Source organism: Bombina bombina, chromosome 2, assembly GCF_027579735.1.
Source record: "Bombina bombina isolate aBomBom1 chromosome 2, aBomBom1.pri, whole genome shotgun sequence".
In the NCBI taxonomy this organism is placed as follows: Eukaryota; Metazoa; Chordata; class Amphibia; order Anura; family Bombinatoridae; genus Bombina; species Bombina bombina.
Window position 1 is genome coordinate 202,728,550 of NC_069500.1, and position 27,585 is coordinate 202,756,134.

Genomic DNA, 27,585 nt, shown 5'->3' on the forward strand with positions numbered 1-27,585 from the left:
TGCAAAGAAAAATGATGAGAAAGACACCAAGAAATATAAGTCTTCCAGACTCTATAATATATCTCTCGAGATACAGATTTACGAGCCTGTAACATAGTATTAATCACGGAGTCAGAGAAACCTCTTTGACCAAGAATCAAGCGTTCAATCTCCATACCTTTAAATTTAAGGATTTCAGATCCGGATGGAAAAAAGGACCTTGCGACAGAAGGTCTGGTCTTAACGGAAGAGTCCATGGTTGGCAAGATGCCATCCGGACAAGATCCGCATACCAAAACCTGTGAGGCCATGCCGGAGCTATTAGCAGAACAAACTAGCATTCCCTCAGAATCTTGGAGATTACTCTTGGAAGAAGAACTAGAGGCGGAAAGATATAGGCAGGATGATACTTCCAAGGAAGTGATAATGCATCCACTGCCTCCGCCTGAGGATCCCGGGATCTGGACAGATACCTGGGAAGTTTCTTGTTTAGATGAGAGGCCATCAGATCTATCTCTGGGAGCCCCCACATTTGAACAATCTGAAGAAATACCTCTGGGTGAAGAGACCATTCGCCCGGATGCAACGTTTGGCGACTGAGATAATCCGCTTCCCAATTGTCTACACCTGGGATATGAACCGCAGAGATTAGACAGGAGCTGGATTCCGCCCAAACCAAAATTCGAGATACTTCTTTCATAGCCAGAGGACTGCGAGTCCCTCCTTGATGATTGATGTATGCCACAGTTGTGACATTGTCTGTCTGAAAACAAATGAACAATTCTCTCTTCAGAAGAGGCCAAAACTGAAGAGCTCTGAAAATTGCACGGAGTTCCAAAATATTGATCGGTAATCTCACCTCCTGAGATTCCCAAACTCCTTGTGCCGTCAGAGATCCCCACACAGCTCCCCAACCTGTGAGACTTGCATCTGTTGAAATTACAGTCCAGGTCGGAAGAACAAAAGAAGCCCCCTGAATTAAACGATGGTGATCTGTCCACCACGTTAGAGAGTGTCGAACAATCGGTTTTAAAGATATTAATTGATATATCTTCGTGTAATCCCTGCACCATTGGTTCAGCATACAGAGCTGAAGAGGTCGCATGTGAAAACGAGCAAAGGGGATCGCGTCCGATGCAGCAGTCATAAGACCTAGAATTTCCATGCATAAGGCTACCGAAGGGAATGATTGAGACTGAAGGTTTCGACAAGCTGTAATCAATTTTAGACGTCTCTTGTCTGTTAAAGACAGAGTCATGGACACTGAATCTATCTGGAAACCCAGAAAGGTTACCCTTGTTTGAGGAATCAAAGAACTTTTTGGTAAATTGATCCTCCAACCATGATCTTGAAGAAACAACACAAGTCGATTCGTATGAGACTCTGCTAAATGTAAAGACTGAGCAAATACCAAGATATCGTCCAAATAAGGAAATACCACAATACCCTGTTCTCTGATTACAGACAGAAGGGCACCGAGAATCTTTGTGAAAATTCTTGGAGCTGTAGCAAGGCCAAACGGTAGAGCCACAAATTGGTAATGCTTGTCTAGAAAAGAGAATCTCAGGAACTGATAATGATCTGGATGAATCGGAATATGCAGATATGCATCCTGTAAATCTATTGTGGACATATAATTCCCTTGCTGAACAAAAGGCAATATAGTCCTTACAGTTACCATCTTGAACGTTGGTATCCTTACATAACGATTCAATAATTTTAGATCCAGAACTGGTCTGAAGGAATTCTCCTTCTTTGGTACAATGAAGAGATTTGAATAAAACCCCATCCCCTGTTCCGGAACTGGAACTGGCATAATTACTCCAGCCAACTCTAGATCTGAAACACAATTCAGAAATGCTTGAGCTTTCACTGGATTTACTGGGACACGGGAAAGAAAAAATCTCTTTGCAGGAGGTCTCATCTTGAAACCAATTCTGTACCCTTCTGAAACAATGTTCTGAATCCAAAGATTGTGAACAGAATTGATCCAAATTTCTTTGAAAAAACGTAACCTGCCCCCTACCAGCTGAACTGGAATGAGGGCCGTACCTTCATGTGAACTTAGAAGCAGGCTTTGCCTTTCTAGCAGGCTTGGATTTATTCCAGACTGGAGATGGTTTCCAAACTGAAACTGCTCCTGAGGACGAAGGATCAGGCTTTTGTTCTTTGTTGAAATGAAAGGAACGAAAACGATTGTTAGCCCTGTTTTTACCTTTAGATTTTTTATCCTGTGGTAAAAAAGTTCCTTTCCCACCAGTAACAGTTGAAATAATAGAATCCAACTGAGAACCAAATAATTTGTTTCCCTGGAAAGAAATGGAAAGTAGAGTTGATTTAGAAGCCATATCAGCATTCCAAGTCTTAAGCCATAAAGCTCTTCTGGCTAAGATAGCCAGAGACATAAACCTAACATCAACTCTAATAATATCAAAAATGGCATCACAGATAAAATTATTAGCATGCTGGAGAAGAATAATAATATCATGAGAATCACGATTTGTTACTTGTTGCGCTAGAGTTTCCAACCAAAAAGTTGAAGCTGCAGCAACATCAGCCAATGATATAGCAGGTCTAAGAAGATTACCTGAACACAGATAAGCTTTTCTTAGAAAAGATTCAATTTTTCTATCTAAAGGATCCTTAAACGAGGTACCATCTGACGTAGGAATGGTAGTACGTTTAGCAAGGGTAGAAATAGCCCCATCAACTTTAGGGATTTTGTCCCAAAATTCTAACCTGTCAGGCGGAACAGGATATAATTGCTTAAAACGTTTAGAAGGAGTAAATGAATTACCCAATTTATCCCATTCTTTGGAAATTACTGCAGAAATAGCATTAGGAACAGGAAAAACTTCTGGAATAACCGCAGGAGCTTTAAAAACCTTATCCAAACGTATAGAATTAGTATCAAGAGGACTAGAATCCTCTATTTCTAAAGCAATTAGTACTTCTTTAAGTAAAGAGCGAATAAATTCCATCTTAAATAAATATGAAGATTTATCAGCATCAATCTCTGAGATAGAATCCTCTGAACCAGAAGAGTCCAAAGAATCAGAATGATGGTGTTCATTTAAAAATTCATCTGTAGAGAGAGAAGATTTAAAAGACTTTTTACGTTTACTAGAAGGAGAAATAACAGACAAAGCCTTCTTTATGGATTCAGAAACAAAATCTCTTATGTTATCAGGAACATTCTGCACCTTAGATGTTGAGGGAACTGCAACAGGCAATGGTACATTACTAAAGGAAATATTATCTGCTTTAACAAGTTTGTCATGACAATTATTACAAACAACAGCTGGAGGAATAGCTACCAAAAGTTTACAGCAGATACACTTAGCTTTGGTAGATCCAGCAGGCAGTGATTTTCCTGTAGTATCTTCTGGCTCAGATGCAACGTGAGACATCTTGCAATATGTAAGAGAAAAAACAACATATAAAGCAAAATAGATCAAATTCCTTATAAGACAGTTTCAGGAATGGGAAAGAATGCCAAATATCAAGCTTCTAGCAACCAGAAGCAAATGAAAAATGAGACTGAAATAATGTGGAGACAAAAGCGACGCCCATATTTTTTAGCGCCAAATAAGACGCCCACATTATTTGGCGCCTAAATGCTTTTGGCGCCAAAAATGACGCCACATCCGGAACGCCGACATTTTTGGCGCAAAATAACGTCAAAAAATGACGCAACTTCCGGCGACACGTATGACGCCGGAAACGGAAAAGAATTTTTGCGCCAAAAAAGTCCGCGCCAAGAATGACGCAATAAAATGAAGCATTTTCAGCCCCCACGAGCCTAACAGCCCACAGGGAAAAAAGTCAAATTTTTGAGGTAAGAAAAATATAATTCAATGCATAATCCCAAATATGAAACTGACTGTCTGAAAATAAGGAAAGTTGAACATTCTGAGTCAAGGCAAATAAATGTTTGAATACATATATTTAGAACTTTATAAATAAAGTGCCCAACCATAGCTTAGAGTGTCACAGAAAATAAGACTTACTTACCCCAGGACACTCATCTACATGTTTGTAGAAAGCCAAACCAGTACTGAAACGAGAATCAGTAGAGGTAATGGTAAATATAAGAGTATATCGTCGATCTGAAAAGGGAGGTAAGAGATGAATCTCTACGACCGATAACAGAGAACCTTATGAAATAGACCCCGTAGAAGGAGATCACTGCATTCAATAGGCAATACTCTCTTCACATCCCTCTGACATTCACTGCACGCTGAGAGGAAAACCGGGCTCCAACTTGCTGCGGAGCGCATATCAACGTAGAATCTAGCACAAACTTACTTCACCACCTCCCTTGGAGGCAAAGTTTGTAAAAACTGATTTGTGGGTGTGGTGAGGGGTGTATTTATAGGCATTTTAAGGTTTGGGAAACTTTGCCCCTCCTGGTAGGAATGTATATCCCATACGTCACTAGCTCATGGACTCTTGTTAATTACATGAAAGAAATTGCCACAAGAAACAAAACTTTCCAAGATAACAACTTAATATCTAAGGAATGCATAGGCTCAAACAGAGCCTGCTGAAGAACTTTAAGAACAAGGTTAAGACTCCAAGGAGGAGTAACAGGTTTGAACACAGGCCTGATACTGACCAGGATCTGATAAAGATTGTACATCCGGCCCATCTGCCAGATGCTAGGGTAAAAAGAGTAAATAACCACAGCTGGATTTGAACTCTTGACTTATAAAGCAGCAAAGCTTACCACTAAGCCATCGTATTAGCCAGAATCTGACCCTTGAGGGTACTAAGAGATAACTCCTTAAAATGTAATTCAGAGATTACTTAGCACAAAAGTATGAATGTATTGGGTACTTGCAAGCGTGGCCAATCACCCGCAAGGGTCTCAAGGCAATGCTCATTTTATCGACCTCAGAAGAATGAAAGGTTGAATGGACCTCGCCGGGGATGAACCTGCAACCCTTGGGTTGCTACAGAGCTCAGCCACAGGCCTTAGAAAGCTGATCTAACTGTCCGGCAATATTAAGATACAAACATTCAATCTCCAAGTCGTCAGTTTGAGCTGAACGAAGACTTATGGAAGGAAAATAACCCTAGAAAAAGGGTAAGTCCACCTGAAGTTCCAAAGAACTGTAGAATATCTATCAGAAAGGCATGAAGATCTCCTGACCTCGACCAAAATAGGAAACTTTGTGTTTTGACAAAACGCCATCAGAACCAATTCTAGTAAGCCCCAATTGGAAATGAACCTGAAGAACACCTCCGGATGGAGGTCCCACTCCCTGAGATGGGAAGACCGACCGAATAGAAACACCTCTTCCCATATGACCACTTCAAAAAAGTGGATGGCCGATAGACAGAAACTGTGAGCACCTGTCCACAAAAAAAGTCTGAAACCCTTCCTACATGACTAAGGAACTCAGAAAGCAAATGATATAAGCCACCGAGAGTATAATGTCTCAAGGCGCTGCTCAGATTAGAACCCGCTAAACTGGGCGTGGACCCTGAGGGCAAAAATTTAGATCATTGTAACTCTCACAATTCCCAAATGATGAAAAGGAGAGCAGTCTCACAGAACCAACGTCCCTGCGCATTCAGCGACTCCCAGAGTCCTTCCAGCCCAGCAAGCTGGTGTTCCCAATCACAAGTGCCCACATGACTGTTGAGATTGAGATTCCTGAAAAACCACCACGGGAAGAGACTTGTCGTCTAGATCTATTCCCAAAGACATCCCCCCATCATACCAATTGTCTCTATACACTGAAACGCATCTGCCGAACAGTAGACTGAAGAGAGCAGGATTGGCTTTTCTGTCAGCAGGATGTGCATCAATAGGGAAACAATTATAGTCCCTCTCTGTAGCTGAGATAAGGGACTTCTTTCCCAGCCCCACTTCCAAATGTGGACAATTTAAAAGAAACTTCCGAATGAGATTTTGCTCGAGGAAGGATGGCGCCTAACCAAAAAAAATCAGACAGGCAGGCCGCCACTGCAATCCGAGAGCCATTGTTAAAAAAAAAAAAAAAATCAGGAAGCTGGGACAAAGCCATTATTGAACCATAAACTGAAAAAGTTTGGTCAGAAAGAAAAATTCTTAGAATAACCCTTTAATGGGAACCCGAGAGTCCACATTCTATAGGTCTTTTGTCATTATAAACTGACCCTCTGCACCAAGGAAGAATGGAGCAAATAATCTCCATCTAGAAGGACAGTACTCAAAAAACAGTTTTAGTTCTAAAGTAGGCCATAAAGTTCCCTCTGTAACCACGCACAGAATGGAAAATAAACAATCCCTGTTCCAGAACTGGAACATCACCCCCAGGGAGGAAGACCCTGAACACACTCTTATGATCTGACTACAGATAATCCTAAGAAGTAAAACTTGCCCCTGGGAGGAAGGGGTTGAATTCCAAATTGAAACCCTGGAATGCTATATCAACGGCCCCTTTAGAGATCTAGGACCTTTCATAGCCAGGCAATACAAAAACTGAGAAAGATTGCCCTCCCATAGGATCCGATCCTGGCTCGGGGTAAACCCTACCTGCTGAATGAGATTTAGCAGAGGGTTTCTTTAACGAAAGACAACATTAGCGACAGAAAGAAAAAAAAATGTCCTTTCACTGGAATCAGACCAAGCGTCGTATCAAAGGATGCCACACATGTTCCCTAAGGTCTCCATCCTGAAAGAGCATCTATCTTTATCTGAATAAAAGAGGCTTCTACAACTTTAAGTACCATACTGATAAATAAAGGAGACAGTTTAATACAGACAGCAGATGGGGAAAAGGAATCCTTGGCTTCTTCCATACCTGAGAAATTCCCCTAGCATAATCGAGAAGAGGAAAAATCTTTACCAATGAAACCTAGTGTATATAAAAATTACTAGATTCTTGAGGAGTGACAACGACCAAAGAGTCGCAGTCTACCAGAAGCCAACCCCTCCTAAATAACACTAAAGGGTGCACAGGCTTGACTCAGTAAAATACTACAGCACCACATGAAAGGATTATACTGTCCGAATCAGAGATTTAACCCTCAAAGGCTACCGACTATCCTTCTTATTAGACTATAAGAAAGGCAATATGTATAATAGTAAGCGGAGCAGAAACCTTACTATCTGATTTCTTAAATTTCCTCTAATGATTTCCCTTTAATATAGGGAAAAACAGATAATGCCACAGATACCAGAATACACCTGGGCAGCAAATCTGCAACAAATATCTCTTCCAGGAGAGTGAGAGGAACTGCAGGGCACTGCCTGTGACGCCATAAAAAAGGGACTTGGGACGTTTGAGGAGAAGCTGTGGCATTAACCTGAACAGCATCATCCAGGGAGACATGAGGCTAAAATAAATTTTGAAGATAATTATTTACAAAGATTTAAAATGACTGTCACTTTAAAATTATATAGAATTGTTGGATCATAAAAACAATTCGGAACAGACCTCAGTTCCATCTTTAGCAAAAAAAAAATCAATAGGAATTATGACAATATTTGCTTATGTGAAGGGCTCTAACATAAACAAGATAAATGTATGAGACCTATGAAACATACAAAAAAATTGCAATTAAGTACCGTATCAGAGTAACGACAAATTCTTTCCATTTGTGTAGGGCTGCAACTAACGATTATTTTCATAATCGATTAATCGGCCGATTATTTTTTCAATTAATCGACTAATCGGATAAAAAAAAGAATAATAGTTTCCTATACTTTAAATACAAATATAAACTTCAGACTAAAACTTTACATTAACACAATTGTTTATCCAATTTTTAAGCAGCAGAACACAGTTTTATAATTAAACAAAACAAACATTGTTTGAAAAGAGGTAGAACTAGAAAGATATAGACTATCACTGTTTATAACATTCTGTTATTGAATCTTTCAGAAACTTTGCCTTGAAATGCAAAAATCTCAACATGACCACAAGCTCCTGGCTAAGGCTGGTTCTCTGTTTGCAGCTATATTTCTTGCAGCAGAGAAGAGGCACTCAGATGGTGCTTATGATGCTTAAGTAGGGTTTTGCCAATTTCAACAAAGTGGGATATTTATCTTTGTTAGCTCTTCACCAATGCAGTGTTTTCCACCTTGGCAAGGGGCCTCTCAATAAAGTAACCCTTGACTTCATTCTAACAAACAATATCTTGAATATCTATTTGCAATGGTAAATAACCAGCTATAAGGTTAGGGGAAAATATTTAGTCCACTCTAAAAATAACAGATATATACTTATAAAGGTTGAATCTGATACATACTATCACAATTTATTAAAAATATAAAAAAGCAATAAAAAACAAAAGCACTGACTATATATCAATAACAGGACAAAGCAGGGTTGATAAAAATCAATGATTTTTTAAAAAAAAATAAAAAAAAAGTTTTTTTTTATTTAAATCGGATTTTTGGGATAAATGAAAATATATTACCATTCAAAGGTTATTCCATCATGAAATAAAGATTAGTTTTTTAATTATGTAGAATAAGGCTGTATATGTTTAATTTTTTTGGTAAATAAATTCCATTAATCCATTCACAATATCATGCTCTTCCAGAGGTTTTTGTAAAATTATTGGGCAGTTTCTCTGCCTACAAGATATTATCACAGATGCTTGGTTTACTTTTGCAGTTCTCAAAACTGAATTTGACTCAGCAGAGATCGCATGCCTCTTCTTCACAGCAAAAATGTTATAACAGAGTTAACAAAAAGACCTTAATCCTAACTTCTAGAAACCTATGAATACAGAATCAACCCCTTCAGCATACCCCCCCACCAACTGTCCCGATTTTCGCGGGACAGTCCCGATTTTAGGGGTCTGTCACCCTATCCCGGGTTGCTAGCCATTTTTTTTTATTTATATATTTATTTATTTTTAATTCTATTGGGCCCATACTCAGAAGCAGCTGGCTTTGCTCTCACAGGGTTAGATACCTGTTAGATTCCCTGTGGAAAAGGAATGGTGTGTAGGTTAAGCTGGAGTAAGAAGGCTGTATACCCTCTGACCTCAGGTAATGATGACCTCTCTAACCTACCTCTGGTAGTGATGACGTCTAACCCCTGGTGATAATACTAGCATGCCTTCAGTTTTATACAATGAGCAGTGCTAATACCAGGGTAACGAACAGTGGCAGCTGCAGACTGCCAGCTAATGTGCTTGCCAACCCCAGGACCCCATACAATGAATTACAGATACCCATATATGATGTAGTGTGTGTGTCTATCTGTATCCATAACTGTGTGTGTATCTGTATGTATAAGTTTATGCTATGTAGTGTGTGTGTGTGTGTCTGCATGTATAAATGTATACTATGTAGTGTCTGTGTATCTGCATGTATAAGTGTATGCTGCATGTATAAATGTATGCTATGTAATGTGTGTGTGTATCTGCATGTATAAGTGTATGCTATGTAGTGTGTGTGTGTGCATGTATAAGTGTATGCTATGTAGTGTGTGTGTGTGTGTGTGTATCTGCATGTATAAGTGTATGCTATGTAGTGTGTGTGTGTGTGTGTGTGTGTATCTGCATGTATAAGTGTATGCTATGTAGTGTGTGTGTGTGTGTGTGTGTGTGTATCTGCATGTATAAGTGTATGCTATGTAGTGTGTGTGTGTGTATCTGCATGTATAAGTGTATGCTATGTAGTGTGTGTGTGTGTATCTGCATGTATAAGTGTATGCTATGTAGTGTGTGTGTGTGTATGCTATGTAGTGTGTGTGTGTGTGTATCTGCATGTATAAGTGTATGCTATGTAGTGTGTGTGTGTGTATCTGCATGTATAAGTGTATGCTATGTAGTAGGGATGCACCGAAATTTCGGCCGCAGAAAGTTTCGGCCGAAAATTGCATTTTTGGCTATTTCGGTTTTCGGTTTTCTTGCCTGTTAGTTTCGGTAAAATTATTGTGTAGCATATTTCAAATTTGATGCTAGCCTGGAGCTGCTGTTTAAGTTTATTACTTCACTTACTGTTCTGCATATAATGAGTTTTCTAGGATTATACTTTATTTGGATAATTGGTAAAAAAAAAAACTGGTAAATATGATTATGATACATAGAACTAAATGAAGAATAATACAGTATATTGATATTTATAATTGTTTTAAGTAGGGATGCACCAAAATGTTGGTCGCAGAAACATTTTGGTCGAAAATGTCATTTTTTGCCTTTTTTTTTTTTTTCTTGGTAAAATTATTGTGTAGCATATTATTGTTTTAAGATATTTTTGTCCATTTTCGGTATCAGTTTCAGTTTTCGGCCAAGTGCATCCCGAATTTTCGGATTCGGTTTCGGTCCAGAATTTCCATTTCGGTGCATCACTACTATGTAGTGTGTGTGTGTATCTGCATGTATAAGTGTATGCTATGTAGTGTGTGTGTGTGTGTATCTGCATGTATAAGTGTATGCTATGTAGTGTGTGTGTGTGTGTGTGTGTGTATCTGCATGTCTAAGTGTATGCTATGTAGTGTGTGTGTGTGTGTATCTGCATGTCTAAGTGTAAGCTATGTAGTGTGTGTATCTGCATGTATAAGTGTATGCTATGTAGTGTGTGTGTGTGTGTGTGTGTATCTGCATGTATAAGTGTATGCTATGTAGTATGTGTGTATCTGCATGTGTAAGTGTATGCTATGTAGTGTACTACTGTGCATTTTTGCTGACTTTAAAGGCCAGAATCTAGAATATTAATAGGGAATGCAGAGAGCAGTTTTAAAGAATTTATTATTAAATGTTCAATTAAGATAAAAATATTTAGCAATGTCTTTGCAAAGGCTAATTAAATACATAGCTCACATATCCATACCAGTGGTTTGAGCTTGTGTTTCATTTGCTGCCTAAGTGTATTAAAATATATGACTTTATTTAGAATTTTATTTATATTACTTTGGTCATTTCAAAAATTTTGCCCCGGGGAGGGGGTGTCCCTCTTTTGAATTTTAAAATGTTGGGAGGTATGCTTCAGTGCTAAGTTTCAAGAAGTTCAGTGAATAGAATAGAAACAATATTTTTCTGATTGTTTGGAGTGGAATATATCTGCTCAAGAAGAAAGTGAAACTAAGTGTGAGGAGGAAGGGGCAAGCAGACAAGCAGTACTAAAAAATGAAAGTGAAACTTGTGGCAAATATTTTCAATATCCAGTATCAGGGTCAAAATGTAAGTGCTGAGGAAGGGGAGTTAGCTATGACATGGGTATCCAGCAATCATCCATCTGTAATGCCAACTATAATAAACTTCAAAGCTAAGGGGGAACCATTCAAGAAATATATGTTTGCTGAAGATATTTTAAAGAAAGTCACACCAGTGAACTGGTGGAAGTCACTTAAGCACTTGGATTTAGAGACTGTTCAAGTAATAATTTCACTTTTAAAAGCAGTAGCATCTTCTGCAGGCGTTGAAAGAATATTCTCTTCCTTTGGACTCATTCATTTTAAATTGAGAAATCGTTTGGGACCCGATAAAGCAGGAAAGCTTGTTTTTCTTTTCCAGATTTTGAACAAAGAATAAGCTGAAGATGACGAGTGAGCTACAGAGGACAGTATTTAAGTTTTTCATGTGTAGGCTGGGCTGACAGCTTAAGTTTCTTAAAATATATATATTTTGTTTAGCCAAATTAGTTAACAAACATGGATGTTTGTTTAAGCAAATAACATATGCTGTAATGTTATTGTTTCAGTTGAATAAATCTATTTAAATTGTTATTATTAAGGTAATGATTATTTTTCTCCTTCCTAAGTACAACAGAAAAGTTGTCCAAATATGAATTATACTGATTAACCTATTAAACTGGGGATAAAAAAAAAACTAATATGAAAAGTTGTTATTCTAAAAATCTTCATCTACTTGCATATTAAAGTTATACCAGCAAGAATTAGTCTTTATGTAGAAAACTGATTTAAATCAAGCCTTACTGGGGGGGGGGGGGGGGCTAACCCGCCGATGTGGATGGCCGCATTTTTACTGAGCTCCTGATCTGGGGCCCATAAAGAAGTGATTTGACTATCTAATTTGCTTGCCAGATGTACCTGCTGTACAGTCCTACCTAGAGGGGATACTGTGTGATCGAATTTTGAAACATACAAAAGCCTCTCTCAACTGAAGCTAGACTTATGATGAGTATACTGTGAGGAGACTGTGGAGTAGGAGGCATTAAAGATGGCGGTCTGAGTGCTGGGCAGATCTGGGCAGAGAGACTGTCGGAATAGGTTGGAGCGAGTCCGACAAAGAAGACGGCTGCTAGAGGCTGGGGGGGAGTTGCCCGCACACACTGAAACTACAAGCAAATGGATCTATGTACCCAGCGGGGGGATTTGCCGCTACACTCTCATGCTTCTGGAAACCCCCCAGACCTTAGCCGTGCCACCATGCCTAAAGAGAACTACGGAGCGCCGCTGCGCAACACAGAGCCCCAAGTGTCCTACGCTGCTCTCAGGGATCTGCTGATGGATCATGGGAGGAGGATCTGCGAAAGGCTTGATGCCTTCATCAACATCATACAAGCGGCGCGCACACGGATTGACGATGTGGGAGAGGAGCGCACAGTAGCGTGGGAGCCGCAGAAAATTGCAGAGCCTACAACTCACCAGGCGCGTCCCTCGCCCTTGATGTCAGTGGATCTTGGCCTTGGGTTGAAGCTCCTCTCTCTCGTCCGTCACAGGTGAACAACGCACATGGAAGGGGACAAAAGACAGCGGCTCACTGGGGGCGGCAGGCATCATGAATTGTTCCACTGCACACGCATCTTCAGGCTCTCTCCCACCGGTCAGTAACATGGCGCTAACGTATCTGTCTGCCCAGCTCTCACAATCATTATGGAGTCATGCCCCTCAGGGCCTCCGGACTGGCATTGGGTAGGTGAGGAACTGTGGCTATGCAGAGGTACTGGTGTTTGAGGGATCTGCTGCACATGGGACACTCTTTCTGTGAAAATACTGTTATGCTCCCAAACAATAACTTTGAAGATATCTGTTGCGGCTCGCTATGAAGGCCCTGGGGCCTGATAAATGAACTTGCATTTTAAACTGCTCATTTGTTTGGGACCCGCTTACAACCTCTAAAATTTTATTGTTCACAGTTACCATGTCTCCCTTTTTTGTGTGCCTAGCCTTCAATAGATGCTGAACTTTACTACTGGGATCTTTATATTGTGAAATCCCTGCTACCATGTGTATTTTCACTCATATAGATTAGCTACTGTGCAGCACAGCCTTGTTCTATTAAGAGTAGCCAAAATGGGGCCTTAATGTTAACAGTTATGAATGTTAAGATTTTTTCAGTATTTTTGCCTCATTTATATTACTTACACATTGGGATATTTCTCATGACTGTATGCTAGCATTCTCCTTGATGTATGCACATTGCTAGAGTGAATAAGGACACCAAAGGTTTATACCTCTGCAATGTTTTATGGATAGTCAGGATGATAGCCTACATATTCTATCATTATATTGTCTTGTATGATTAACCTAGAGCTTTGTTTGAGATGTACAATCTAGTCTGGGCTGTCCACATGCTTAGTTGTCCTTATTCAGATACTCATAGTGTTAAGTTGCTCTATCAATATCTTTGGGATCTACGTTAGGAGTGTAAGTCAACAATTGTAAGATCTGTCATTTTTGGCTTTTCCTCCGCCCGCCCCCCCCCCCCTCCTCCCCCCCCCCCCCCCCTCCTCCCCCCCCCACTCTGAACTAGGTACCGATATAAGTAAAATAAATAACATTTATCATACCGCGTCCTAAATGAGCGGAATAGGATACCCAACTCAGCGACATTGCTTCTCATAAGGCAATGCGTTTCCAGCTATGCAGTTTCTTAGAAATGGCGCCCTATGCGCTCTCTTCCGTATTTTCAAACAAAAATAAAATTAGATTTAAGTCACAAGGTAGTTAACCCCTTCCTTACTATTAAGGAGATTAACCCCTAGTCTCAAAATCTCATGTAAATGTGCCTGTATACTGCCTAAGTATCCCTCAGGATTTGTCCCACTAACAGCAGAGGGACCTTTAACCCCTTCAGTGCCAGCCTTCTAGCCCCAGAAGAACAAAAGGCACTTAACCTGCATTCTAGTTGTCCGGCAGTCAGACGACTCACAAAGTTTGAGAGGATGCCGCTCCTCACAGAGACCTGTGTAAAAAGAGAGAGAGTAAGCTTACTCAGGCTTTCTATACCAGGGCAGAAACATGTTAGGAAAAAGCAGCAAAGCCCACTTTAGAAGTTCCTAACTGCTTTAAAGCCACCACAGCCCTGCTGAAGAGACTAATGTGGAGCAGAGCTAGACCCAAATTGTGATGAAAGGCCAGAGCAAGCTTGCCTAGACTTCAAAATAAAAAAATCTTGATCGAAGAATCTTAATCAGGACACCTAATTATTTCACCTCTTCCTTGTACTAGAGGCAAAGAGAATGACTTGGGTTTGAGGGAAGGGAGGTGATACTTGACAGCTTTGAAGTGGTGTTTTTTGCCTCCTCCTGCTGGCCAGGAGTGATATTTTCAATAGTAATTAAAGATGATCCGTGGACCCATGATGTCATTAGAAAGAAATGCAGTTTTTTCCTCATCAGCACCTTAAAAGGACAGTATACACTCGTTTTCATATAACTGCATGTAATAGACACTACTATAAAGAATAAGATGCAAAGATACCGATATAAAAATCCAGTATAAAACGGTTTAAAAACTTACTTAGAAGCTCTCAGTTTAGCTCTGTTGAAAAGGTAATTGGAAAGCCGATTGCAAGTGGGAAATAAGACACTCCCTCCCCTCCCCCCTCTTTTGCATATGAAAATACCCTTTACACAAACAGGAGCAAGCTGGAGTAGGTAGCTGACTGCATTCTCATAAAACTTTGGGGCTTGGTTAGGAGTCAGAAAATCAGAGCAATGTTATTTAAAAATAAGCAAAACTATACATTTAAAAAAAACAAACAAAAAAAAAAAAAAAACTTTATGGGCTATATAAATAGATAATCTACAAAACATTTATGCAAAGAAAAAATAAGTGTATAATGTCCCTTTAACCCCTTAACGACCGAGGACGTGCCAGGCACGTCCGAACAAAAAGCGGTCCTTAATGACCAAGGACGTTTCCATTTTTTCATTAATATACTATATAATAGTCTTTACTTGCCCTGAATTAGTTGAGCCCTGCTCTAAATTATTATTTTTTTAAAAGAAAAGTATTTATTCTTCAATCATCAAATGTATGGGCAAGATGGAATGAACAGTATGACAAAAATATATAAAATAATAAAAGCACATCACTGGGCTTTAGTAAATCTCAGTCACATTTTAAACCATATATGTAAAACAGAATTTATGCTTACCTGATAAAGAGCCCAGCAAAGCTGGTCACATGATCCCTCCTAGGCTCCGCCTACCCCAGTCATTCGACCGACGTAAAGGAGGAATATGCATAGGAGAAATCATATGATACCGTGGTGACTGTAGTTAGAGAAAATAATTCATCAGACCTGATTAAAAAAACCAGGGCGGGCCGTGGACCGGACACACCGTTGGAGAAAGTAATTTATCAGGTAAACATAAATTCTGTTTTCTCCAACATAGGTGTGTCCGGTCCACGGCGTCATCCTTACTTGTGGGAACCAATACCAAAGCTTTAGGACACGGATGATGGGAGGGAGCAAATCAGGTCACCTAGATGGAAGGCACCACGGCTTGCAAAACCTTTCTCCCAAAAATAGCCTCAGAAGAAGCAAAAGTATCAAATTTGTAAAATTTGGTAAAAGTGTGCAGTGAAGACCAAGTCGCTGCCTTACATATCTGATCAACAGAAGCCTCGTTCTTGAAGGCCCATGTGGAAGCCACAGCCCTAGTGGAGTGAGCTGTGATTCTTTCAGGAGGCTGCCGTCCGGCAGTCTCATAAGCCAATCGGATGATGCTTTTAAGCCAAAAGGAGAGAGAGGTAGAAGTTGCTTTTTGACCTCTCCTTTTACCAGAATAAACAACAAACAAAGAAGATGTTTGTCTGAAATCCTTTGTAGCCTCTAAATAGAATTTTAGAGCACGAACTACATCCAAATTGTGTAACAAACGTTCCTTCTTTGAAACTGGATTCGGACACAAAGAAGGCACCACTATCTCCTGGTTAATGTTTTTGTTAGAAACAACTTTCGTAAGAAAACCAGGTTTAGTACGCAAAACCACCTTATCTGCATGGAACACCAGATAAGGAGGAGAACACTGCAGAGCAGATAACTCTGAAACTCTTCTAGCAGAAGAAATTGCAACCAAAAACAAAACTTTCCAAGATAGTAACTTAATAGCTACGGAATGTAAGGGTTCAAACGGAACCCCTTGAAGAACTGAAAGAACTAAATTGAGACTCCAAGGAGGAGTCAAAGGTTTGTAAACAGGCTTGATTCTAACCAGAGCCTGAACAAAAGCTTGAACATCTGGCACAGCCGCCAGCTTTTTGTGAAGTAAAACAGATAAAGCAGAAATCTGTCCCTTCAAAGAACTTGCAGATAATCCTTTCTCCAAACCCTCTTGTAGAAAGGATAGAATCTTAGGAATTTTTATCTTGTTCCATGGGAATCCTTTAGATTCACACCAACAGATATATTTTTTCCATATTTTATGGTAAATTTTCCTAGTTACAGGCTTTCTAGCCTGGACAAGAGTATCAATGACAGAATCTGAAAACCCACGCTTTGATAAAATCAAGTGTTCAATCTCCAAGCAGTCAGTTGGAGTGAAGCCAGATTCGGATGTTCGAATGGACCTTGAACAAGAAGGTCCTGTCTCAAAGGTAGCTTCCATGGTGGAGCCGATGACATATTCACCAGGTCTGCATACCAAGTTCTGCGTGGCCACGCAGGAGCTATCAAGATCACCGAAGCCCTCTCCTGATTGATCCTGGCTACCAGCCTGGGAATGAGAGGAAACGGTGGGAATACATAAGCTAGGTTGAAGGTCCAAGGCGCTATCAGTGCATCTACTAGAGTCGCCTTGGGATCCCTGGATCTGGACCCGTAGCAAGGAACCTTGAAGTTCTGACGAGACGCCATCAGGTCCATGTCCGGAATGCCCCATAATTGAGTTATTTGGGCAAAGATTTCCGGATGGAGTTCCCACTCCCCCGGATGGAAAGTCTGACGACTCAGAAAATCCGCTTCCCAATTTTCCACTCCTGGGATGTGGATTGCAGACAAGTGGCAGGAGTGATTCTCCGCCCATTGAATTATTTTGGTCACTTCCTCCATCGCCAGGGAACTCCTTGTTCCCCCCTGATGGTTGATATATGCAACAGTCGTCATGTTGTCTGATTGAAACCTTATGAATTTGGCCTTTGCTAGTTGAGGCCAAGCTTTGAGAGCATTGAATATCGCTCGCAGTTCCAGAATGTTTATCGGGAGAAGAGATTCTTCCCGAGACCATAGACCCTGAGCTTTCAGGCAGACCGCGCCCCAGCCCACCAGACTGGCGTCGGTCGTGACAATGACCCACTCTGGCCTGCGGAAGCTCATACCCTGTGACAGGTTGTCCAGGTTCAGCCACCAACGGAGTGAATCTCTGGTTCTTTGATCTACTTGGATCGTCGGAGACAAGTCTGTATAATCCCCATTCCACTGTCTGAGCATGCACAGTTGTAATGGTCTTAGATGAATTTGTGCAAAAGGAACTATGTCCATTGCCGCAACCATCAAACCTATTACTTCCATGCACTGCGCTATGGAAGGAAGAAGAACAGAATGAAGTACTTGACAAGAGCTTAGAAGTTTTGATTTTCTGGCCTCTGTCAGAAAAATCTTCATTTCTAAGGAGTCTATTATTGTTCCCAAGAAGGGAACTCTTGTTGACGGGGACAGAGAACTTTTTTCTATGTTCACTTTCCACCCGTGAGATCTGAGAAAGGCTAGGACAATGTCCGTATGAGCCTTTGCTTTTGACAGAGACGACGCTTGAATCAGTATGTCGTCCAAGTAAGGTACTACTGCAATGCCCCTTGGTCTTAGCACCGCTAGAAGGGACCCTAGTACCTTTGTGAAAATCCTTGGAGCAGTGGCTAATCCGAATGGAAGTGCCACAAACTGGTAATGCTTGTCCAGAAAGGCGAACCTTAGGAACCGATGATGTTCCTTGTGGATAGGAATATGTAGATACGCATCCTTTAAATCCACCGTGGTCATGAATTGACCTTCCTGGATGGTAGGAAGAATTGTTCGAATGGTTTCCATTTTGAATGATGGAACCCTGAGAAATTTGTTTAGAATCTTGAGATCTAAAATTGGTCATAATGTTCCTTCTTTTTTGGGAACTATGAACAGATTGGAGTAAAACCCCATCCCTTGTTCTCCTAATGGAACAGGATGAATCACTCCCATTCTTAACAGGTCTTCTACACAATGTAAGAATGCCTGTCTTTTTATTTGGTTTGAAGACAATTGAGACCTGTGGAACCTCCCCCTTGGGGGTAGTTCCTTGAATTCCAGGAGATAACCTTGAGAAACTATTTCTAGCGCCCAAGGATCCTGAACATCTCTTGCCCAAGCCTGAGCAAAGAGAGAGAGTCTGCCCCCCACCAGATCCGGTCCCGGATCGGATGCCAACACTTCATGCTGTTTTAGTAGCAGTGGCAGGTTTCTTGGCCTGCTTACCCTTGTTCCAGCCTTGCATCGGTCTCCAGGCTGGTTTGGTTTGAGAACTATTACCCTCTTGCTTAGAGGGTGTAGAATTTGAGGCTGGTCCGTTTCTGCGAAAGGGACGAAAATTTGGCTTATTTTTAGCCTTAAAAGACCTATCCTGAGGAAGGGCGTGGCCCTTTCCCCCAGTGATGTCTGAAATAATCTCTTTCAAGTCAGGGCCAAACAGCGTTTTACCCTTGAAAGGGATGTTAAGCAATTTGTTCTTGGAGGACACATCCGCTGACCAAGACTTTAGCCAAAGCGCTCTGCGCGCCACAATAGCGAAACCTGAATTTTTCGCCGCTAATCTAGCTAATTGCAAAGTGGCGTCTAAGATAAAAGAGTTAGCCAATTTAAGTGCTTGAACTCTGTCCATAACCTCCTCATACGAAGATTCTTTATTGAGCGACTTTTCTAGTTCTTCGAACCAGAAACACGCTGCTGTAGTGACAGGAACAATGCAAGAAATTGGTTGTAGAAGGTAACCTTGCTGAACAAACATCTTTTTAATCAAACCCTCTAATTTTTTATCCATAGGATCTTTGAAAGCACAACTATCTTCTATAGGGATAGTAGTGCGTTTGTTTAGAGTAGAAACCGCCCCCTCGACCTTGGGGACTGTCTGCCATAAGTCCTTTCTGGGGTCGACCATAGGAAATAATTTCTTAAATATAGGGGGAGGAACAAAAGGTATGCCGGGCCTTTCCCATTCCTTATTTACAATGTCCGCCACCCGCTTGGGTATAGGAAAAGCATCGGGGGGCACCGGGACCTCTAGGAACTTGTCCATCTTACATAATTTCTCTGGAATGACCAAATTGTCACAATCATCCAGAGTAGATAACACCTTCTTAAGCAGAGCGCGGAGATGTTCTAATTTAAATTTAAAAGTAATAACATCAGGTTCAGCTTGTAGAGAAATTTTTCCCTGAGACAAAACCTCCCTCCTGGCCCCTTCAGATTGGTGTGAGGGTATGTCAGAACCATTATCATCCGCGTCCTCATGCTCTTCAGTATCTAAAACTGAGCAATCGCGCTTTCTCTGATAAGTGGGCATTTTGGACAAAATGTTTTTAATAGAATTATCCATTACAGCCGTTAATTGTTGCATAGCAAGAAGGATTGGCGCACTAGATGTACTAGGGACCTCTTGTGTGGGCAAGACTGGTGTAGACACAGAAGGGGATGATGCAGTACCATGCTTACTCCCCTCGCTTGAGGAATCATCTTGGGCAACATCATTATCAGTGGCATCATTGTCCCTACTTTGTTTGGACACTATGTCACATTCATCACATATATTTAAATGGGGAGGAACCTTGGCTTTCAAACATACAGAACATAGTCTATCTGATGGTTCAGACATGTTAACAGGCATAAACTTGATAACAAAGCACAAAAAACGTTTTAAAATAAAACCGTTACTGTCACTTTAAATTTTAAACTGAACACACTTTATTACTGAATATGTGAAAAAGTATGAAGGAATTGTTCAAAATTCACCAAAATTTCACCACAGTGTCTTAAAGCCTTAAAAGTATTGCACACCAAATCTGAAAGCTTTAACTCTTAAAATAACGGAACCGGAGCCGTTTTTACATTTAACCCCTATACAGTCCCTGGTATCTGCTTTGCTGAGACCCAACCAAGCCCAGAGGGGAATACGATACCAAATGACGCCTTCAATAAGCTTTTTCAGTGGTTCTTAGCTCCTCACACATGCATCTGCATGCCTTGCTTTCCAAAAACAACTGCGCATTAGTGGCGCGAAAATGAGGCTCTGCCTATGACTAGAAAAAGCCCCCAGTGAAAAAGGTGTCCAATACAGTGCCTGCCGTTTTTTTTAATACATCCCCAAGATTAAAAGAACTATTTATAGTTATAATCCACTAAATATACTTATAAAGTAATCGTTTTAGCCCAGAAAAATGTCTACCAGTCTTTAAAGCCCTTGTGAAGCCCTTTATTCTTATACTAAACTAAGAAAATGGCTTACCGGTTCCCATAGGGAAAATGACAGCTTCCAGCATTACCAAGTCTTGTTAGAAATGTGTCATACCTCTAGCAGCAAAGTCTGCCCACTGTTTCCCCCAACTGAAGTTAATTCATCTCAACAGTCCTGTGTGGAAACAGCCATCGATTTTAGTAACGGTTGCTAAAATCATCTTCCTCTTACAAACAGAAATCTTCATCTCTTTTCTGTTTCAGAGTAAATAGTACATACCAGCACTATTTTAAAATAACAAACTCTTGATTGAAGAATAAAAACTACATTTAAACACCAAAAAAACTCTTAACCATCTCCGTGGAGATGTTGCCTGTGCAACGGCAAAGAGAATGACTGGGGTAGGCGGAGCCTAGGAGGGATCATGTGACCAGCTTTGCTGGGCTCTTTGCCATATCCTGTTGGGGAAGAGAATATCCCACAAGTAAGGATGACGCCGTGGACCGGACACACCTATGTTGGAGAAATTCAGTATCTGTTGTGGAGCCATGATGATCAATATAATTAGCCAGAACAACACATTTAACAAACAAAAAGTTGTGAATCCATGTACCTTTAGATCACTGGTGGTGCCAGTTGGAGAGGAAGTTGCTTTCCTTCCATTTGCTCTGATCAAGTTTGGTTTGGGTCGCTGAAGACGTCCGCTTGGCGTCAACTGCTGTGGGCTACTAGGACTAGCGGTTTCTTCAAAATTTTCACTAATTTTACAAATGTAAAAATATAAAATTACACATCTCTTCATAACTTTGTATGCATTTATTTACAGAATTTTTTTTATTTAAAGGAACATGGTGCTTCAAATGTTTCTATCAAGTATAAACATGTATATGCTTGACATGTATAAGGATTGTTCTACTTTCTGTAAAATGTACTATTAATATACTACAATTTTGCGCTAGTATTTTACATTGTATCACTTAAAAGCAGGACCAGTTTCACCTTTAATCTATAATCCAGTCCTACAGGAGTAGGTAACGCCCCCACCACCACTAGAAATTTTATGGCCCCTTACTTAACCATTGATCAAACCCCCCCCCCCCCCCATTTGACGTGCAATTTTTGACCAAGTGACTAAAACGTATATGCACTTTATTCTTAAGTATAGTCAAAATGTTGTAAAGGTAGTAACACACACACAGAAACACACAAGGATTCACATATAGACACTCTAGTAGACATGCAAAGAAACACACAAACACACTCAGACACAGACACTCAGCACTTGTTTACATTGACCTGACACGTAATGGGGTAGACTACAGTTTTGTCAAAAAAGGAGATTTACAAAACAAAATATGGAATTCTGATTATCTTTTTTTTAAGGAAGATGCCAACTATAATGATGCCTAAACAATAATTTAAAGGTTAAGTGGTGGATTGGTGACTTCCAAAGAAGATCTCATTAGTCTCAAAGTCTGTAGAAAGGTGTGAATAATCAGTAGTAAGGTCAAAATGCCCTAAAAGGAAACAGACAATGGACACACACACACAAACTTGCACATACACCCAAGGAAACACCCACAGAGACAGCCTCAGAAAACACACAGACATACACACTCACAGAAAACACACAAAGACATACATACACACACACACTCTCACATAGACATCCACAGAAAATGCAAAAAGACAGACACACAAACCCTCAGAGATATCCACAGAATAAACAATACATACACACTCAGACACCAACAAAAGCACAAAGACAAACACAGACACCCACAGGAGGTATACTTTCTGCACATTGCTATCCCCTAAATCAACAGTGTGTGACATGCATGATAAAAAAAAAAAAAATAGCAGAAATTAAGAGACCAGTTTTTAAAGAACCATATTTGTAAATGTGCAAACAAAAATACTTCTGAATTCAAAAACAGAATTTATGTTTACCTGATAAATTTCTTTCTCCAACGGTGTGTCCGGTCCACGGCGTCATCCTTACTTGTGGGATATTCTCTTCCCCAACAGGAAATGGCAAAGAGCCCAGCAAAGCTGGTCACATGATCCCTCCTAGGCTCCGCCTACCCCAGTCATTCGACCGACGTTAAGGAGGAATATTTGCATAGGAGAAACCATATGGTACCGTGGTGACTGTAGTTAAAGAAAATAAAATATCAGACCTGATTAAAAAAACCAGGGCGGGCCGTGGACCGGACACACCGTTGGAGAAAGAAATTTATCAGGTAAACATAAATTCTGTTTTCTCCAACATAGGTGTGTCCGGTCCACGGCGTCATCCTTACTTGTGGGAACCAATACCAAAGCTTTAGGACACGGATGAAGGGAGGGAGCAAATCAGGTCACCTAAATGGAAGGCACCACGGCTTGCAAAACCTTTCTCCCAAAAATAGCCTCAGAAGAAGCAAAAGTATCAAACTTGTAAAATTTGGTAAAAGTGTGCAGTGAAGACCAAGTCGCTGCCCTACATATCTGATCAACAGAAGCCTCGTTCTTGAAGGCCCATGTGGAAGCCACAGCCCTAGTGGAATGAGCTGTGATTCTTTCGGGAGGCTGCCGTCCGGCAGTCTCGTAAGCCAATCTGATGATGCTTTTAATCCAAAAAGAGAGAGAGGTAGAAGTTGCTTTTTGACCTCTCCTTTTACCTGAATAAACAACAAACAAGGAAGATGTTTGTCTAAAAACCTTTGTAGCATCTAAATAGAATTTTAGAGCGCGAACAACATCCAAATTGTGCAACAAACGTTCCTTCTTTGAAACTGGTTTTGGACACAGAGAAGGTACGATAATCTCCTGGTTAATGTTTTTGTTAGAAACAACTTTTGGAAGAAAACCAGGTTTAGTACGTAAAACCACCTTATCTGCATGGAACACCAGATAAGGAGGAGAACACTGCAGAGCAGATAATTCTGAGACTCTTCTAGCAGAAGAAATCGCAACTAAAAACAAAACTTTCCAAGATAATAACTTAATATCAACGGAATGTAAGGGTTCAAATGGAACCCCCTGAAGAACTGAAAGAACTAAGTTGAGACTCCAAGGAGGAGTCAAAGGTTTGTAAACAGGCTTGATTCTAACCAGAGCCTGAACAAAGGCTTGAACATCTGGCACAGCTGCCAGCTTTTTGTGAAGTAATACCGACAAGGCAGAAATCTGTCCCTTCAGGGAACTTGCAGATAATCCTTTTTCCAATCCTTCTTGAAGGAAGGATAGAATCCTAGGAATCTTAACCTTGTCCCAAGGGAATCCTTTAGATTCACACCAACAGATATATTTTTTCCAAATTTTGTGGTAAATCTTTCTAGTCACAGGCTTTCTGGCCTGAACAAGAGTATCGATAACAGAATCTGAGAATCCTCGCTTCGATAAAATCAAGCGTTCAATCTCCAAGCAGTCAGCTGGAGTGAAACCAGATTCGGATGTTCGAACGGACCCTGAACAAGAAGGTCTCGTCTCAAAGGTAGCTTCCAAGGTGGAGCCGATGACATATTCACCAGATCTGCATACCAAGTCCTGCGTGGCCACGCAGGAGCTATCAAGATCACCGACGCCCTCTCCTGCTTGATCCTGGCTATCAGCCTGGGGATGAGAGGAAATGGCGGGAACACATAAGCTAGTTTGAAGGTCCAAGGTGCTACTAGTGCATCCACTAGAGCCGCCTTGGGATCCCTGGATCTGGCCCCGTAGCAAGGAACTTTGAAGTTCTGACGAGAGGCCATCAGATCCATGTCTGGAATGCCCCATAGGTGAGTGACTTGGGCAAAGATTTCCGGATGGAGTTCCCACTCCCCCGGATGCAATGTCTGCCGACTCAGAAAATCCGCTTCCCAATTTTCCACTCCTGGGATGTGGATAGCAGACAGGTGGCAGGAGTGAGACTCCGCCCAAAGAATAATTTTGGTTACTTCTTCCATCGCTAGGGAACTCCTTGTTCCCCCCTGATGGTTGATGTACGCAACAGTCGTCATGTTGTCTGATTGAAACCGTATGAACCTGGTCCTCGCAAGCTGGGGCCAGGCCTGGAGAGCATTGAATATCGCTCTCAGTTCCAGAATATTTATCGGTAGAAGAGATTCTTCCCGAGACCAAAGACCCTGAGCTTTCAGGGATCCCCAGACCGCGCCCCAGCCTATCAGACTGGCGTCGGTCGTGACAATGACCCACTCTGGTCTGTGGAATATCATCCCTTGAGACAGATTGTCCAGGGACAGCCACCAACGGAGTGAGTCTCTGGTCCTCTGATTTACTTGTATCTTCGGAGACAAGTCTGTATAGTCCCCATTCCACTGACTGAGCATGCACAGTTGTAATGGTCTTAGATGAATGCGCGCAAAAGGAACTATGTCCATCGCCGCCACCATCAACCCGATCACTTCCATGCACTGAGCTATGGAAGGAAGAGGAACGGAATGAAGTATCCGACAAGAGTCCAGAAGCTTTGTTTTTCTGGCCTCTGTTAGAAAGATCCTCATTTCTAAGGAGTCTATAATTGTTCCCAAGAAGGGAACCCTTGTTGACGGGGATAGAGAACTCTTTTCCACGTTCACTTTCCAGCCGTGAGATCTGAGAAAGGCCAGGACAATGTCCGTGTGAGCCTTTGCTTGAGGAAGGGACGACGCTTGAATCAGAATGTCGTCCAGGTAAGGTACTACTGCAATGCCCCTTGGTCTTAGCACCGCTAGAAGGGACCCTAGTACCTTTGTGAAAATCCTTGGAGCAGTGGCTAATCCGAAGGGAAGCGCCACGAACTGGTAATGTTTGTCCAGGAATGCAAACCTTAGGAACCGATGATGTTCCTTGTGGATAGGAATATGTAGATACGCATCCTTTAAATCCACCGTGGTCATGAATTGACCTTCCTGGATGGAAGGAAGGATAGTTCGAATGGTTTCCATCTTGAACGATGGGACCTTGAGAAATTTGTTTAAGATCTTGAGATCTAGGATTGGTCTGAACGTTCCCTCTTTTTTGGGAACTATGAACAGATTGGAGTAGAACCCCATCCCTTGTTCTCTTAATGGAACAGGATGAATCACTCCCATTTTTAACAGGTCTTCTACACAATGTAAGAACGCCTGTCTTTTTATGTGGTCTGAAGACAACTGCGACCTGTGGAACCTCCCCCTTGGGGGAAGTCCCTTGAATTCCAGAAGATAACCCTGGGAGACTATTTCTAGCGCCCAAGGATCCAGAACATCTCTTGCCCAAGCCTGAGCGAAGAGAGAGAGTCTGCCCCCCACCAGATCCGGTCCCGGATCGGGGGCCAATATTTCATGCTGTCTTGGTAGCAGTGGCAGGTTTCTTGGCCTGCTTTCCCTTGTTCCAGCCTTGCATTGGTCTCCAAGCTGGCTTGGCCTGAGAAGTATTACCCTCTTGCTTAGAGGACGTAGCACCTTGGGCTGGTCCGTTTTTACGAAAGGGACGAAAATTAGGTCTATTTTTTGCCTTGAAAGGCCGATCCTGAGGAAGGGCGTGGCCCTTACCCCCAGTGATATCAGAGATAATCTCTTTCAAGTCAGGACCAAACAACGTTTTCCCCTTGAAAGGAATGTTTAGTAGCTTGTTCTTGGAAGACGCATCAGCCGACCAAGATTTCAACCAAAGCGCTCTGCGCGCCACAATAGCAAACCCAGAGTTCTTAGCCGCTAACTTAGCCAATTGCAAAGAGGCGTCTAGAGTGAAAGAATTAGCCAATTTGAGAGCATTGATTCTGTCCATAATCTCCTCATAAGGAGGAGAGTCACTATCGAGCACCTTAAGCAGTTCATCAAACCAGAAATATGCGGCAGTAGTGACAGGGACAATGCATGAAATGGGTTGTAGAAGGTAACCCTGCTGAACAAACATCTTTTTAAGCAAACCTTCTAATTTTTTATCCATAGGATCTTTGAAAGCACAACTATCCTCTATGGGAATAGTGGTGCGTTTGTTTAAAGTAGAAACCGCTCCCTCGACCTTGGGGACTGACTGCCATAAGTCCTTTCTGGGGTCGACCATAGGAAACAATTTTTTAAATATGGGGGGAGGGACGAAAGGAATACCGGGCCTTTCCCATTCTTTATTAACAATGTCCGCCACCCGCTTGGGTATAGGAAAAGCTTCTGGGAGCCCCGGCACCTCTAGGAACTTGTCCATTTTACATAGTTTCTCTGGGATGACTAAATTTTCACAATCATCCAGAGTGGATAATACCTCCTTAAGCAAAATGCGGAGATGTTCCAATTTAAATTTAAATGTAATCACATCAGATTCAGCCTGCTGAGAAATGTTCCCTAAATCAGTAATTTCTCCCTCAGACAAAACCTCCCTGGCCCCCTCAGATTGGGTTAGGGGCCCTTCAGAGATATTAATATCAGCGTCGTCATGCTCTTCAGTAACTAAAACAGAGCAGCCACGCTTACGCTGACAAGGGTTCATTTTGGCTAAAATGTTTTTGACAGAATTATCCATTACAGCCGTTAATTGTTGCATAGTAAGGAGTATTGGCGCGCTAGATGTACTAGGGGCCTCCTGAGTGGGCAAGACTCGTGTAGACGAAGGAGGGAATGATGCAGTACCATGCTTACTCCCCTCACTTGAGGAATCATCTTGGGCATCATTGTCATTATCACATAAATCACATTTATTTAAATGAATAGGAATTCTGGCTTCCCCACATTCAGAACACAGTCTATCTGGTAGTTCAGACATGTTAAACAGGCATAAACTTGATCAGAAACGTTATAAAATAAAACCGTTACTGTCACTTTAAATTTTAAACTGAACACACTTTATTACTGCAATTGCGAAAAAACATGAAGGAATTGTTCAAAATTCACCAAATTTTCACCACAGCGTCTTAAAGCTTTGAAAATATTGCACACCAATTTTGGAAGCTTTAACCCTTAAAATAACGGAACCGGAGCCGTTTTAAGCTTTAAACCCCTTTACAGTCCCTGGTATCTGCTTTGCTGAGACCCAACCAAACCCAAAGGGGAATACGATACCAAATGACGCCTTCAGAAGTCTTTTATAAGTATCAGAGC

At 41.3% G+C, this 27,585-nt stretch overlaps 1 protein-coding gene across 1 annotated transcript in view; it reads right to left on the reverse strand.

The window, feature by feature from the left end:
- BDP1 (B double prime 1, subunit of RNA polymerase III transcription initiation factor IIIB) overlaps positions 1-27,585 on the reverse strand; it is a 437,422-nt gene that overhangs the window by 148,533 nt on the left and 261,304 nt on the right. The window contains exon 28 of the mRNA XM_053701442.1: positions 21,156-21,300. Within this exon, the coding sequence (XP_053557417.1) occupies positions 21,156-21,300 (145 nt within the window). The remainder of the gene's footprint in view (positions 1-21,155; positions 21,301-27,585) is intronic.